The sequence below is a fragment of the Bufo bufo genome, chromosome 1 (genome assembly GCF_905171765.1).
Source record: "Bufo bufo chromosome 1, aBufBuf1.1, whole genome shotgun sequence".
In the NCBI taxonomy this organism is placed as follows: domain Eukaryota; kingdom Metazoa; phylum Chordata; class Amphibia; order Anura; family Bufonidae; genus Bufo; species Bufo bufo.
The window spans coordinates 108,385,571-108,401,717 of record NC_053389.1 but is presented as its reverse complement, the minus strand read 5'-3'; the positions used below and the strand labels follow the sequence as shown (position 1 = coordinate 108,401,717).

Genomic DNA, 16,147 nt, shown 5'->3' with positions numbered 1-16,147 from the left:
ATTTCCAGTGTTGACCCTTCTTCTCCAAGACTTAGAGAAGAAGGGCCAAATCCTGACTGATGATATCCACTGCTTTACTGTGGGCACGTACAGCGAGATGAAGGCCTGGTGTCCAGAAAGGTGGCACTTCTCTCCAAGAGAAACATTAGGGACAGACCTAACATTCTGCAAGAACCACAGTTTTGAACTACAGACAACCGAGTAAAATTATTTTCACTGATGAAGCACCTTCAGACAGTTTGGGACATCTGGAAGGATGATTGTCCATTAAAATAAAAGTGAGCACTACCATGAATCCTGTGTCATGCCAACAATAAAGCATCCTGAGACCATTCATGTGTGGGGTGGCTTCTCATCCAAGAAGCCACCCCATGATTGGGTTCACTCACAATTATACCTGAGAACACGTCCATGAATAAAGAACATCCTCCAAGAGCAACGTCTTCCAACCATCCAAGAGCAAACTGGTGATGAACAATGCCTTCAGCTGCCAAGCGCACATACAACAGGTCAGCCAGTTTCATAGGTACAAATCTGCTGACAGATGGCCTTTAACTTTTTATTCTTCCGTCCATGTAACAGTATGATGGCTTGTTTTTTGGCAGGACAAGGTGTAGTTTTTAATGGCGCCATTTTGGGGTGCACATTACTTACTGAACTTTTATTAACTCTTTCTAGAGGGGGATATGAAAAAACAGCAATACTGTCATGGAGTTTTTATGTTATAAGTTTTGCGGCATTCAATATGTGGCATAAGTAACAAAATAAGTGCACTCTCTGGTAGGGATAATTGATACCACGCAAAAAAAAAAAAAAAAAAAAAAAAAACACCAACAAAGCCATGTGCATTCCGCATTTTATGGAACGCCTGGCCCATAATACAACAGTTCGATCCTATTTTTGGGGGGGGGGGGCAAGGTGTTTTTATATATATTTTAATGGTTTGGACTTTTTAGACGTGGCGATATGTAATATGTTTATTTATTGTTTATATATAAAATTGGGAAAGGGGCCGATTTATAATTTGGAGTTTTTTTAAACTTTTTTTTATTTAATAACTATTGCCCTCAAGGGGCTAGAACCTGGGATCTTTTGATCCCTTGTCCTTTTCACTCTAATAGAGCTCTATTGGGGTGAATAGGACTTCACACTCTCCCTGCTGCTCTGTGCATAGTACACACAGCAGCAGGGAGATTACCATGGCAACCAGGGCTTCAGTAGCGTCCTGGCTGCCATGGTAACCGATCGGTGAATTAACCTTTAATACAGATACAGGAGGCGGATACCGCCTGTACCCACCTCCTGTATTTGTATTAAAGGTTAATCCTCATTGGTGGCGCAGTGGCCAGGCACCTGCTATGCTGGCTGCTTGACTCTGGGGAGGACACTCAGGAGGAGGCTGCTGCCGCTCACTGAGCTCACTAGCTCAGACGGCGCAGCAGTGTATTCCCTCCCCCGTCCCGCCTCCTGCTTTAATTAATAGCGGCACATTCATTGGTGGCAGTCTTGTGGGCAGCTTCAGAGCCCGCTCACTTCATTGGGCTCAGAGCGGCCGCGTCATAGGAAGGAGTCCCTCCCTCCTTCTCCACTGTCTGTGCGCGCGCCGAGCGCCATAAGAGGAGAGTCTAGTATCGAGAAAATGAACATCCTGATACTGAATCGATACTGGCATAAAAGTATCAATTGGGTATCAAAAGTTCGATACCCGAAACAACCCTACTCTCTGGGTCAGTACAATTACAGCAATACCAAATACATGTGTATTATTTTATTTTATTACTTTTGCACAATAAAACATCTTTCTATGGAGATGTGTAGGGCTTGATTTTTGCAGGACAACATGTAGTTTTAATTAATGTCATTTTGGGGTACATAACACTTTTTGATCACTTTTTATTGTTTTTTTTGTGGCAAATCAGCAAAAAACAGCAATACAGGCATTTTATTTATTTTACAGCATTCATTGTGCAGGATAAATTATGCAGCTCGGGTCATTATGGACGCAGTGATACCAAATATGTGGAGGGGTGTTATTTTTTGCAATTTCTTTCCCAATAACATTTTTTCAATTGAAAAAGGTGGACTTTGTATCTTGTAATACTTTATTTAACTTTTATTTTTACTACTCATTAATCCCATAAGGGGACTTGGACAGGCGAACCTCTGATTGCTCTCGTCGTACACTATACTGCTTATGTAGTTCATTTAGATGCCGCGGTTGCTACCAACAGTGACATCTGAAGGGTTACACATCCCAGATTGGCACTTCTGCTGATCATTACCATTAGAGCAGTAACTGGGTTCTCATGTCATTTTAGTACATTTTTTTAGCCATTAGTTATTGATCCTTCTTCTTTCTTTTTTATCAGATTTGTTTTATTAATACGTTTTCAATTAACAAACAAAATGCACATCAGAATCATAAGGTCCAGTTTGGACCCCAAATGACATCTTCTGGACAAACCAATCTCAGTCAGTCAGAAAGTAATTTGTGAGTGCAATCCCTCAACTATTACCCTCCCCCTGAGACAGATAGCAGATTATCCTCTGACTAAGGGTACTTTCACACTGGCGTTTTGGCTTTCCGTTTGTGAGATCCGTTCAGGGCTCTTACAAGCGGTCCAAAACGGATCAGCTTTGCTCTAATGCATTCTGAATGGAAAAGGATCCGCTCAGAATGCATCAGTTTGCCTCCGTTCCGTCACCATTCCGCTTTGTAGGCGGACACCAAAACGCTGCCTGCACACAATGTAAGTCAATGGGGACGGATCAGTTTTCTCTGACACAATAGAAAACGGATCCGTCCTCCATTGACTTTCAATGGTGTTCAAGATGGATCCGTCTTGGCTATGTTAAAGATAATACAAACGGATCCGTTTTGAACGGATGCAGACGGCTGTATTTTCTGAATGGATCCGTCCATGACGGATCCGCACAAAAAATGCGAGTGTGAAAGTAGCCTAATTTAAACCCATACATAAGGAGCAGCAGTACAGACTGTCATTCAACTCTTTGATAATTAAAATGAAAAAGGGCAACGGTGCGCCCCAGGGGTAGCGACAGCACTCCAACGTCCCCCACCCATCTATTAGTTACAAATACATCACACTGTTATGCTTCCCAAACTTCTGTTAAGAGCCAGCCAAGAGCTACACACTCCAGATCTATCCATCCATAGATCCCAAATAGCCTCAAATTTCGAAAGGCATTTTCGTTTAAGATAGACCCCCCCCCCCCCCCCCTTGTCCAACCGAATCACTACATTCAATCTTGCAATAAATTCTGCTGCGACCGGAGGCAGGGGCTGTATCCACTTCACTGCCAATGTTTTTCACGCCTGGTATAATATTCTATTTATTCCTGCAATAACAGCTAAGTTATCCGACTCAAAAATGCCAAGCAGGGATATTTGGGAGATAAATTAGCACTATATACTTTATTTATTAATTGTATTATGTCATGGCAGTATACTTTCAAGGCACTGCAATTCCATAGCATGTGAAATAGGTCCGCCCCCGCCTCCCCGCATTTCGGACAACAGGAGTCACTTCTATACCCAATTTTAAAGAGAAATATTGGAGTCTGATACACCCTATGTATCATGAACAGCTGCGATAATCTAGCTGATTCACTCAGAGATAAGTTCGGGGTGAGTGCTAGTGTGTCCTCCCATTGGGTATCAGTTATTACCCGTCCCCAACATCATTTTACCATTTCCTTTTAACCTTAATCGGGTAGGACTTCAAGAATTCCCCGTGTAAGGATAGACAGATCTTCGAGATAGCCCCCTTTACTGATCCTATTGCCAGTTGTGTATTGTAGGGATGATAATTTGGATTGCGCATCCAGTGCGTGAGCGGAGGGGAGGCCAAACTCCGAGCACAGCTGCTGAAACTGAGGAGTCCCTGGGAGTATAACTGACCAATATTCCAAATTCCTTCCTTTTCCCATTGGGAGAACACAGTCAATTGGGATATTTCTGGTAAGTCAGGATTATTCCAAATGGGAGATATTTAACAATCCTGAAACACCCAGAACCTCTCTAGCCTTGGCCCACACCTTCTTTATAAGCCCCATCGGAGGAGCAGGGGAGAGGGGATCCTGTGGCCACTGCCACCAATGATTAATACTGGGTGGGGGGGGCGCACTGCGCCACCAATGTTTTTACCATTGGGATGGGGGTGGGGGGCGCACTGCGCCACCAATGACCAATACTGGGGGGCCACACTGCGCCACCAATGAAGATAAGTCTCTCATTCATATACAGGAGACGGGAGCTGGCTGCAGAATCACATAGCCGGCTCCTGACCTCTATGAGCGGTAGCTGCAATCCGCGGCACCTGAGGGGTTAACTACCGCGGACCGCAGCTATCGCTCATAGAGGTCGGGAGCCGGCTATGTGATTCTGCAGCCAGCTCCCGCCTCCTGCATATGAATTAATGAAAGACTCATCTTCATTGGTGGCGCGGTGGCCACAGCCCCTCCCCTCCTCTTGTCTTCTCTGCTGTCATTGGCGGCAGCAGCAGCAGCAGCACAGGGGGAGGGAGACACTGCTTCCTTCTCCCCTGTGCTGCGGAGGGAACACGGAGAGCGCTGAGAGCAGCGCGTTCTGTGTTCCCAATATGTTATTGGAATATCGGCAAAATAGATGCCGATACCGATACCTGTCAAAATACTGAATATCGGCCGATAATATCGGTAAAACAGATAATCGGTCGATCCCTACCTCCTAGTATATATTTAGATTCAGTGCTCAGCACCCTGTTGGAGAGTTCCATAGAGAGAGCTCTATTTTTGGTCTTGTGGACACCAATACTCTTAATATACACTCCTCTTACATACACCTTCATGGTGTCCCAACCGTTTGTGTAGTGGCAGACCCAATATTAGTATCAAAAAATTCTACCAGTGCATTGGAAAATGGTATTCCCCGTGTCTACTAACTGAAGCCAGAATGGGTTCAGTCGCCAAGTAGGTCTGGAATTTTGCCCTAAATGACCTAATCTCAGCTGCACCAAAGTGGGGAAATGATAGGATACACTACGGGGGACATAAGAAACCTCTTGGATCATGTCCGATTAGGTCGGGGACCCCAGCGCTAAATCAATTCTGGACAATGAGTTATGTGAGGAAGAGTTAGCATGAATATTGCCGTTCCTCCTGATGTTTAGACCTCCAAATATCACAAAATCAATCTAGCCAATGAAGGGGATGAATAGCCCAGGGCACAGTTATCTGGAGTGAACTTCTCAAGAGCCTTATCCATATACATATCATTAGTATGGGAACATTAGGGAACCTGGCTGTAAATGCCAATACATTCAGAATCTCGCTGGAGTACTGTGGGGGAATATATACTGCCACTAGGATCAACCTAAATTGAAAAATGGAGCAGTCAACTAGGGCTGCAACGATTAACCAAAGTTATTGATAATATTCGATAACGGGATTCGTTGTCGATGAATCCAGTTATCGAATAATTGGCCGATTCGTTGCTATGCGGGCGGGAGCAGGCGGACAGGTGCTATGCCTGCGGGTCCTTAACCAGCAGTAACTTTTACTTGAACTTTAAATGAGCGCATCTTTATTACCTGACAATGAAGCTCCAGTAACCGGCAGAGCGGGCGGCGGCGTAACGTCACTTACTCAGGTGACGCGCCTGCTCCGCATGCTTCATCCATAAAGTGGGCAAAGCAGGCGCGTCACGTGAGTGAGTGACGATACGCCGCAGCCCGCTCTGCCTGTTACTGGAGCTTCATTGTCAGGTAATAAAGATGCGCTCATTTAAAGTTCAAGTAAAAGTTACTGCCGGTTAAGGAATAGTCTACTGCTGTGAGCGGCGGGGCCAGGGCTGTTATGGGAGGGGGATCTGTGGATGGCACTGTTATGGGGAGGGGGATCTGTGCACTGTTATGGAAAGGGGGAATCTGTGGATGACACATATAGCATAAGATGCTATATAGTGCCATCCACAGATCCCCCTCCCCGTAACAGTGCCAATCTGTGGATGGCACTGTTACGGGGAGGGGGATCTGTGGATGGCACTGTTACGGGGAGGGGGATCTGTGGATGGCACTGTTACGGGGAGGGGGATCTGTGGATGGCACTGTTACGGGGAAGGGGATCTGTGGATGGCACTGTTACGGGGAGGGGGATCTGTGGATGGCACTGTTACGGGGAGGGGGATCTGTGGATGGCACTGTTACGGGGAGGGGGATCTGTGGATGGCACTGTTACGGGGAGGGGGATCTGTGGATGGCACTGTTACGGGGAGGGGGATCTGTGCACTGTTATGGGGAGGGGGATCTGTGCACTGTTATGGGGAGGGGGATCTGTGCACTGTTATGGAAAGGGGGAATCTGTGGATGACACATATAGCATAAGATGCTATATAGTGCCATCCACAGATCCCCCTCCCCGTAATAGTGCCATCCACAGATCCCCCTCCCCGTAATAGTGCCATCCACAGATCCCCCTCCCCGTAATAGTGCCATCCACAGATCCCCCTCCCCGTAACAGTGCCATCCACAGATTCCCCTCCCCGTAACAGTGCCATCCACAGATTCCCCTCCCCGTAACAGTGTCACCCACAGGATCCCCCATAACAGTAGTGCCATCCACAATTTGTTTTAATATGGCCTTTGAACATAATTTTTCAAGTAAAATCATATAAACCTCTTTTTTTTGTCATTTTGGTGTTTTTCCCCGATTAATCGATGAAATTATCGACAACTTAGCGATTATTCAAATAATCGTTAGATGCAGCCCTACAGTCAACACATCCAAATCTTCCCCCATTGTCAATATATGTGTCTCTAGCAATAAAGGGAATGGTTCTATGCCCTAGAATACTGACACATGAGTGGAGTAAGTGGAGTGAAATCCTTTCCCCTGCTTATAACAACATTAACTCAGCAAGGATATATACACTCACCTAAAGAATTATTAGGAACACCATACTAATACGGTGTTGGACCCCCTTTTGCCTTCAGAACTGCCTTAATTCTACAAGGTGCTGATGGCATTCTTTAGAAATGTTGGCCCCTATTGATAGGATAGCATCTTGTCATTCAGCTGCTGATGGATGGCGATTTGCAGGGGGAACAGTTTCTTTTAATTAGGTGGAAGGCTGCCCACCAATACAGCGGGAATCCCAGGATTTTACAGGAGGTTTAGCCAGGAGCGCTGCGCCGCACGTCCACTCACATACCCGGTCAGGGCACGCCCCCATTGATCCCTCTTTTACCTTTTTATGGGGGGGGAAAGGGGGGGGGTCAAAAGAATCCAAAAGCCACTAAGAGTGCCTTCACATGCGGTAGATTTTGTTCTACAAATTTTCGCCAACCGAAAATCTGTTGAATGGGGCTTGCAGAAATCCATGTGCTTGCCCCCAAAACAACCTCATTCACATGAATGGAACCGATTATTCAGTTACAGACATTTTCTGCAACAAAATCTGTGGCGTGTGAAGGCGTCCTAATAGCAGGAACCTGCGCCGGCCGTCCTTCGCTGAGCTAAGTGTTGTGCTTTATTCTTCACTGCTCAATATTGAAGTAAAAAAAAAAAAAATCAGAAACAGTTACTTCCAATGTGAGAAAATAAGGAAGGAGGTTCTGTCACTCACCTCCAAATAATTTTCCACTCCTAAAACTGCTTGAGTTTCTGGAACCCTGACGACTCCGCTAAAAAAACAAAACAGAGAGGAAAAACAACTCCGGTCATAGAAAAAAAGTACAAGGCAGCAAAATACAATAAACTGGTGGATGAAAAGCAATAAAAGGGGTCGTCCCATGACATAAATGTACCCCCAATCTACAGGATAGAAGACAAGTGTCTGAACACTGGGGACCCCGCTGACCACTACAACAGGGGTCCATGCTTCCCTATTTGAAAGGAATTGTGGCAGACATGCATGCATGGATAGGGGAAAGGCATTGTCATGGGACAACCCCTTTAAAAAAGGGACCTATACGAATTAAAGGGGGTTTTCCAGGAGTTAGATATTGATGACATATTCTTTGATGCTTTCACATGCATGCTGCAGCCTCTTCACAGCTTACCAAGCACAGCGCCGCCCATGGTATAGAGGCTGTGCTTGGTATTGCAGCCTAGGTCCATTCACTTGAATGGAACTAAACTGCGGCTAGGCCATGTAAATGATGAACATGACGTCATTGGCCTAGGAAGAGGATGTGGCCTCTTCAAACAGCTGATCAGCAGGGGTGCCAGGAGTCGGACCCCCCACCAATCAGATATTGAGGATCTATCCTCAGGATAGGTCATCACTATGCAACTCCTGGAAAACTCCATAAAAATTTTTTTGTGTTTTTTCTTATTCCTAGAAACAGTGCCACTCTTGTCAGGTTGCATACGATATACTAGTGAAAAAACCAATCAAATGCCAAACTGCAGATAGGACCTTTTTCACATGTCCGTGAATCACGGACAGTACACGTACCCATTGACGTTAATGTGTCTATTCACACATCAATGGTTTTCCACGGACTGTGGGCCCATGCTGACACCACGGACGCATGCCCTATACTGTCTGCGATTACGGCTCCCCCATGCACATTATAGTCTATGGGTCCTTAGAAAATCATGGCCACAACACAGATAGCATCCGTATTTTGTCCATGTTTTACAGATTGTGGTTAGGAGAAGCCCTTGAAATTACAGGGGTTATCCAATATCAGAAACTGCCCCCCCATGTGCCAGGCCCCTCACAGGGAATATACTTACCCGGGTCCCCGCTCCCAGCGCCGCTTCTGGTCCCTGCACCGCCGCTGCTGCTTCTCCCTGTGCACGGAAGAAAACATCCAGTGGGGGGGGGGGGGGAGAGGGAGACGCCAATGGCAGGCGGGGAAGAGCCTCCCTGGCATCGCGGGTGACACTAGGGAGGCTCACCCCCACCTACTATTGGCTGCACGGGGAGAAGCAGCAGCGGCGGTGCGGGGACCAGGAGCGGATCTGGGTGCGGGGACCAGGAGCGGATCTGGGTGCGGGGACCCGGGTAAGTATATTCCCTGTGAGAGGCCTGGCACATGGGGGGGGGGGGGGGCAGTTTATGATATTGGATAACCCTTTAATCTTGAGTCTAGCAGGGTCCGAGGAGCACAGATGACACACTGAGGGCAAAAAACAGACCAGACACGGATTCTTCACAGATTAACCACAGATCATCTTGTTACAGAAGTCATCACGGACATGGATGTGTAAATTGGGAATGAGGCCTAACAGAAAGGCCTCATGCACACAACCGTTTTTTTGGTCCACATCCGAGCCGCAGTTTTGGCGGCTCAGATGCGGACCCATTCACTTCAATGGGGCCGCAAAAGATGCAGACAGCACTCCGTGTGCTGTCCACATCCGTTGTTCCGTTCCTAGCCCGCAAAAAAAAAATATAACCTGTCCTATTCTTGTCCGTTTTGCGGACAAGAATAGGCAGTTATATCAATAGCTGTCCGTGCCGTCCGTGTTTTGCAGATCCGAAATTTGCGGACAGCAAAACACAACGGTCGTGTGCATGAGGCCTAAATATCTGAAACACCCAGGCATATTTAGACAGGTAACAGGAAAGCCATGTTTTGTGAATGCACCAATGATAAATACGCAGGTCACTGGTTTTCATATTATTAACAAATGACTCACATAAAGCAACGAGAATTTGCCTCCATCAGCACAAGTGTCCGACATTCAACACCCAGGATTGTTTTTAGCTCTGGAACCTGAAACGGTTTTGTTCACGTGAACGATTGTCCTACGAAACTGACAGGTAATCTTTAATGATGTCATTAAGTATCGCTGCACGCGTCACAGTAAGGCCCCTTTCACACAGGCGAGTCTTCCGCGCGGGTGCAATGCGTGAGGTGAACGCATTGCACCCGCACTGAATCCGGACCCATTCATTTCTATGGGGCTGTTCACATGAGCGGTGATTTTCACGCATCACTTGTGCGTTGCGTGAAAATCGCAGCAAGGTCTATTTTGTGCGTTTTTCACGCAACGCAGGCCCCACAGAAGTGAATGGGGCTGAAAGAAAATCACAAGCAAGTGCGGATGCGGTGCGATTTTCACGCACGGTTGCTAGGAGACGATCGGGATGGGGACTCGATCATTATTATTTTCCTTTATAACATGGTTATAAGGGAAAATAATAGCATTCTGAATACAGAATGCTTAGTACAATAGGGCTGGAGGGGTTAAAAAAAAATAATATAACTCATCTTAATCCACTTGTTCGCACAGCCGGCATCTCTTCTGTCTGCATCTGTGAGGAAAAGGACCTTTGATGACGTCACTGCGATCATCACATGGTCCGTCACATGATCCATCACCACGGTAAAAGATCATGTGATGGACCATGTGATGATCGCAGTGACATCATCAAAGGTCCTTTTCCTCACAGATGCAGACAGAAGAGAAGCCGGCTGCGCGAACAAGTGGATTAAGGTGAGTTATATATTGTTTTTTTAACCCCTCCAGCCCTATTGTACTATGCATTCTGTATTCAAAATGCTATTATTTTCCTTTATAACCATGTTATAAGGGGAAATAATACAATCTACACAACACTGAACTCAAACCTGAACTTCTGTGAAGAAGTTCGGGTCTGGGTACCACAGTCAGTTTTTTATCACGCGCGTGCAAAGCGCATTGCACCCGCGCGATAAAAACTGAACAACAGAACGCAATCGCAGTCAAAACTGACTGCAATTGGGTACCTACTCGCGCGGGTTTGCCGCAACGCATCCGGACCTTATCTGGACACGCTCGTGTGAAAGAGGCCTAAGGGTACGGCCACACAGTCAGTTTTTTTTTATGCAGTTTTTTAAGCCAAAACCAGGAGTGGACATTAAAACGTCTTTAAAACGTTCTCTTCTTTCATGATCCACTGTTGATTTTGGTTTAAAAACTGCATAAAATATATATATTTTTTTAAAACACAGAACATGTGGTAGAACCCTCTGGGTGAAGGGTGCCTTCACATGCTGCGGAAAATTCTGCCCGAAAATCCGCAGGATCGTTGCAGATTTTCTGGTGTGAAGTATGGTGCATAGAAAAAAAAAAAGAGAAAAGTATGGTCTGAGAATCTCTCCATTGAATTCAATGACAAACTGATTCTACAGCAGAAAATGTCGCGGAAAAATTCACAACATTATCCGCGGCGTTTTCCACCACACAATCAGTTTGCCATAGGATGGTGGAAGTCTTGATGTTGTTGATTTTCTGGAATGTGAAGGCCCCCTGTGTACCTGTACACTGTGCAGAAATCAGCACCAAAAAACATACACAAATCCGCACTATTTATCGTGGTTTTGGTGTGTTCCTGTTCCTGTAGTGTTTTTGGTGCGGATTTCCCATGTATATCAAGAAGCTCATTGTAGTCTAAGGGTCAAAACCACTCCACAGAAGGTGCGGCACAAACAGCTCACATGCGGATTCTAAAATGTACACGGCGGTTCAATTTCCACACAGAACGAAATCTCCTTCACTTTGCGGGTACTGTGTGACGCTGCGGTTTTCTGCATGGAAAAACAGCACGTAATCCGCATCGTGTGCAGTTACCCTATAAGGGCGCATGAATATATTTTTGGTCTGCTTCCGATCCACATTTCTGTGGGTCAGATGTGGACCCATTCACTTCAAGGGACCCGAAAAAAGATGCAGACAATTGTCAGCGCAGAGAACAGAAAAAGAGGTGTGTGAATTCCTTTCATTTTTTCACATCATTCAGTAAGGGCACTGTCACACTAGCGTTTTCCTTTTCCGGCGCTGAGTTCCGTCCTAGGGGCTCAATACCGGAAAAGAACTGATCAGGCATATCCCCATGCATTCTGAATGGAGAGCAATCTGTTCAGGATGTCTTCAGTTCAGTCTTTGACTGTTCAGGACGGAGATAATACCGCAGCATGCTACGGTTTTATCTCCGTCCAAAGTTCTTGCATTTATGCCGGATACGGCCCCGGCATTGCAGTCTGCGCATGCACACTACAGACCGCAAAAAATTTGAAAAAATAAATAAATGCCGGATGCATTTTTCCGGATGACACCGGAGAGACCGATCCAGCATTTCAATCTGTCTGACAAATGCCATCCAGCAGGCAGTTCCGGCGACGGAACCCACTGACGGAATCCTCTGCCGCAAGTGTGAAAGTACTCTAAACTTTCTAATTATCTTTAAAGGGGTTATCTAACACCTATAATGCCTCCGAAAATGCCCGGGCCCCTCATACAGGTCATACTTACCCCGCTCCCTGGCACCCGCGTCGCTTTTGATGCCCGCACGGCCGCCGCTGCATCTCGTCACCGGCGATGCTAGGTAGGCTCGTCCCTGTCCTGCTATTGCCTTTTTTGATCCGTGCAGGCATCAGAGACGACGTGGGTGCCGGGAGCGGTGTAAGCAGGGGCGTAGCTATAGGGGGTGCAGAGGTAGCAGTCGCCACCGGGCCCAGGAGCCTGAGGGGGCCCAAAGACACTTGTGCCACATAAGAATCTGGCATTATAGAAAGTGCATGCTGGTCAATTTACACCTCTGGCTGGAGGGAAGGGGTTAAGTCAAGAATTTGACACGAGGGGGTGCCCTTTCAATGTTTGCCTCTGGCAGCAGGAAGGCTATGTGCTCCCCTGCCCCTTGCCAACAAGCACTGAGGGACGGGGGCCCAAGCTGAACTCTTGCACCAGGGCCCGTGAGCCTTTAGCTACGCCCCTGGGTGTAAGTATAACCAGTATGAGGGCCCTGGGCATTTTGGGGGGCATTAGCTCTACAACCTACTATGACGTGTAATGCAGACCAGCACTTACCTCCCCCTGCTAGTCCTGAGACACCTACCTATACTTGGTTCCACAATACTGGAAGAATATCAGATACCGAGCTCTGCTAGAACCCATTCTGGAGATCAGCGCTCAGCCACTGACAACTTCAGGAGAAACACAAGGACGAGCCGGCAAGAAAGGCCCCCAGAAGCTGCCCGCAGCTGCCTGACCGATCTCTATCTGTTTCTTCCAAGCAATACGCGCGCACTCCTCTCTCATACTGCACTCACCCCCTAAACACCTACTTATGTAGAGAACTATAGAGATGGAAGCGGCGGTAGTTTCAGTATTGCCTCACGTTCTGCTGTTTAATAGGTTTGCTGATAAAAGATAGAGCGGTTTCAGGGGCCTTGTGTAGAAAAGGTCGCGCTGTACTGACGTTAAGTGACCTGTCTTTCGCCTGAATGTTTACCTGGGCGCTTTCTTTGTGAATTACGTTGTGTTTATGTGTGTGTATATATATATACTTATAATGTATTAGTGTTATGTAGGTAAATGGCTCAGTAATAATGTGTCCTGTAATATTTGCAGTGTAATCTTGTGCTAATAGCCGGCCACATGGATGTGCATTCTCCAATGTTTCCTTTTTTAATGCTGGGGTAAAAAACAAACACTTCGGGCTCATGCACACGAACATTGCTGGCTGGTGCCCATATTGTGGCCCGCACATAGGGTTGCCACCCGGCCGGTATCTTACCGGTAATTTAGTGGCCCTGCCGGTGCCGGTAATTTTTTTCTACTGGCAATGTTAATTGCTGGTATTTTCCTGTGCGGACTGCTACTAATAAGCGCTTCCATTGTGGAGCAGTTTACTACCCACCCCCACCATTACTCTTACTGCATTAATTCTGGGGTGCACTAATCGGGGCACTATTAACTATGGGGTGCACTAATGGAGTATGCAGTATGATAGCGACTTAACGCCCTGTGTTAGGCCATGCCCCCACAAGCACACCCCCTTTGGGGTGTGGCTTAACTTGGCCGGTATTTTTTGTTGGGAAAGGTGGCAACCCTACCTGCACACAGCGGGTCCGCAAAATGCGGGCACCAGCCTTGTGCTCACCGCATTACGGATGCGGACCCATTCACTTGAAAGGTGCGGTGTGGAGCTGAGACACGGAAGCACTACAGAGTGCTTCCGTGGAGTTTCTCTCTGTGCCTCCACACTGCAAAAAAATTTCGGTCCCCAATACACAGAAGAGGCGGCACACGTTCGTGTGCATGAGCCCTTAGGGCTGGTTCACACCACTGCACTGGCAGCTTCTCCCAGGCTGACCACAGCTCCCTTCATCCAAACTGGATGCGGTGCGGAGGCACGGAACGGAACCCCAGGAAGCACTCCGTAGTGTTCCGTTCCGTGCTTCCGTTCCGCAGCTCCAGATTTGCGGACCCGTTGAAGTGAATGGGTCCGCCTCCTTGATGCGGAATGCACACGGAACGGTGCCCGTGTATTGCGGATTCACAAATGCGGTCCACAATACGTCAACCGGCAGCACACGTTCGTGTGAACGAGCCCTTAGGGCTTGTTCATACGAACGTTTTTTGCATTCCGTATACGGGCCGTTTTTCTAATTCCGTATACGGAACCATTCATTTCAATGGTTCCGCATAAAAAAAACTGAATGTACTCCGTATGCGTTCCGTTTACGTTCCGTTTAAAGATAGAACCTGTCCTATTATTGCCCGCAAATCACGTTCCGTGGCTCTATTCAAGTCAATGAGGTCCGCAAAAAAAAAAACGGAACACATACAGAATGTACTCCGCATGTCTTCTGTATCCGTTCCGTTTTTGCGGAACCATCTATTGAAAATGTTATGCCCAGCCCATACTGTATATGCCATACGGAAAAACGGAATGGAACCGGAAACACTACTGAAACAAAAAACGGATCCGTTAAAAACGGCCCGCAAAACACTGAAAAAGCCATAAGGTCGTGTGCAAGAGGCCTTATTGTGTAGTGGACGGAGCTGTTACTGCTGCTCCCATTGAAGTGAATGCTGCAGGAAACCGCTCTGTCCACTACACAATGGATGGAGCTGTGTATTTCCAGCACTAGAGCCTCTCTGCAACAGCTGATTGGTGGGGGTGCTGAGCCTGCTGGATAACCACCTGCGCACGCTGCGGATTATGCACTGTTCCTCCGTGCTGATTTTCGTTCGGAAAAACCGCAGTGTATTACAGTACCAGCAAAGTGTATGAGAATACACAAGTCTCATGTACACTTTGCTTTTTCTCTCCGTGCAGATTTTTTTTAAATGTCAGTTCTTTGGGCTATTTCACACTTTTAATGGAAGGATGAGATCTGCGGCAAAACTGCATCAACTCCACAGCAGAAACTGCTAACTTGCATGTTTTTTGGCGGAAACAAACAAAAATGTGTGCGGAATTTCTACAAGACAACTTGAACCCATGTGCAGGCAGCCTTAGGCCAGGTCTACACGACGATATTTGTCGCGCAACAGTTTTTAGAATGGTAGTCTATGGTGTCGCACTATGACATGCTGCGACACGACACTTGCAAAAAACCCATTCAAGGTGGATTTTTCTGCGACTCCATAGACTACCATTATAAAAATGGTCGCGCAACATTAATGTCGCGCGACACATGTTGCAGTGTAGTTGTCCCCTATGTGTCGCGCGACTTATTGTCATCGTGTAGACCTAGCCTTGAAGGGGTTGACTCAAATCGTTATTTGCAGGCTCTCGTGGCTCTCAGGGCCTCGGTTCCTTGCTTGCTAGAGGCGGAGATGAAGGCAGAGCAGCCAATCGCAGGCGGGGACGAGCCTCCCCAGCATCACGGGTGACGCTAGGGACGCCCGTCCCCGTCTGCCATTGGCTGCTCCCCCCAACACCAGATGTTTTCATCCGTGTACAGGGAGAAGCAGCAGCGGCGGTGCGGGGACCAGGAGCGGCGCCGGGAGCGGGGTAAGTATATTACCTGTGAGGTGCCCGGCACATGGGGGGGCTGTTGGAGACATTGGATAACCCCTTTAATGAGGAATAAAAGATAGAGGAAAATTGATCTACATTAGGGCTTGTTCACACGGCCGTTGTGGTTCCGCGGCCATATTGCGTCCCGCATACGGCGGGTCCTCAATACATGGGCACCGGCCCGCGTGCACTCCGACCTTGAATGGGTCCGCAATCACGGAGATGCGGAACAGAAGCACGGATCGGAACCCCATAGAAGTACTGCAGAGTGCTTCCGTGGTGTTTCTGTCCGTGTCTTTTGCGGTGCGGACGGATCACGGACCTATTCCAGTTGAATGAGTCTTGATCTGTCCCAGCCGCCCCAGAGAAAACTGCACGATTTCGCAAACAAAGCCATTC

The 16,147-nt window shown here is 47.3% G+C and overlaps 1 protein-coding gene across 2 annotated transcripts in view; it reads right to left on the bottom strand.

Annotated features, from left to right (window-relative positions):
• Nucleotides 1–12,945, bottom strand: part of PUSL1 (pseudouridine synthase like 1) — a 69,592-nt gene extending 56,647 nt beyond the window's left edge. The window contains exons 1-2 of one of the 2 annotated variants that reach the window (XM_040427744.1): nucleotides 12,833–12,945; nucleotides 7,625–7,682 (exon numbers count right to left, since the gene is read on the bottom strand). In XM_040427744.1, the coding sequence (XP_040283678.1) occupies nucleotides 7,625–7,682; nucleotides 12,833–12,891 (117 nt within the window). In that variant the 5' untranslated portion in view covers nucleotides 12,892–12,945. Of the gene's footprint in view, nucleotides 1–7,624; nucleotides 7,683–12,804 lie in introns of both variants that reach the window. The other variant, XM_040427754.1, reaches the window with a different exon arrangement.
• Nucleotides 12,946–16,147: the final 3,202 nt, after the last annotated feature.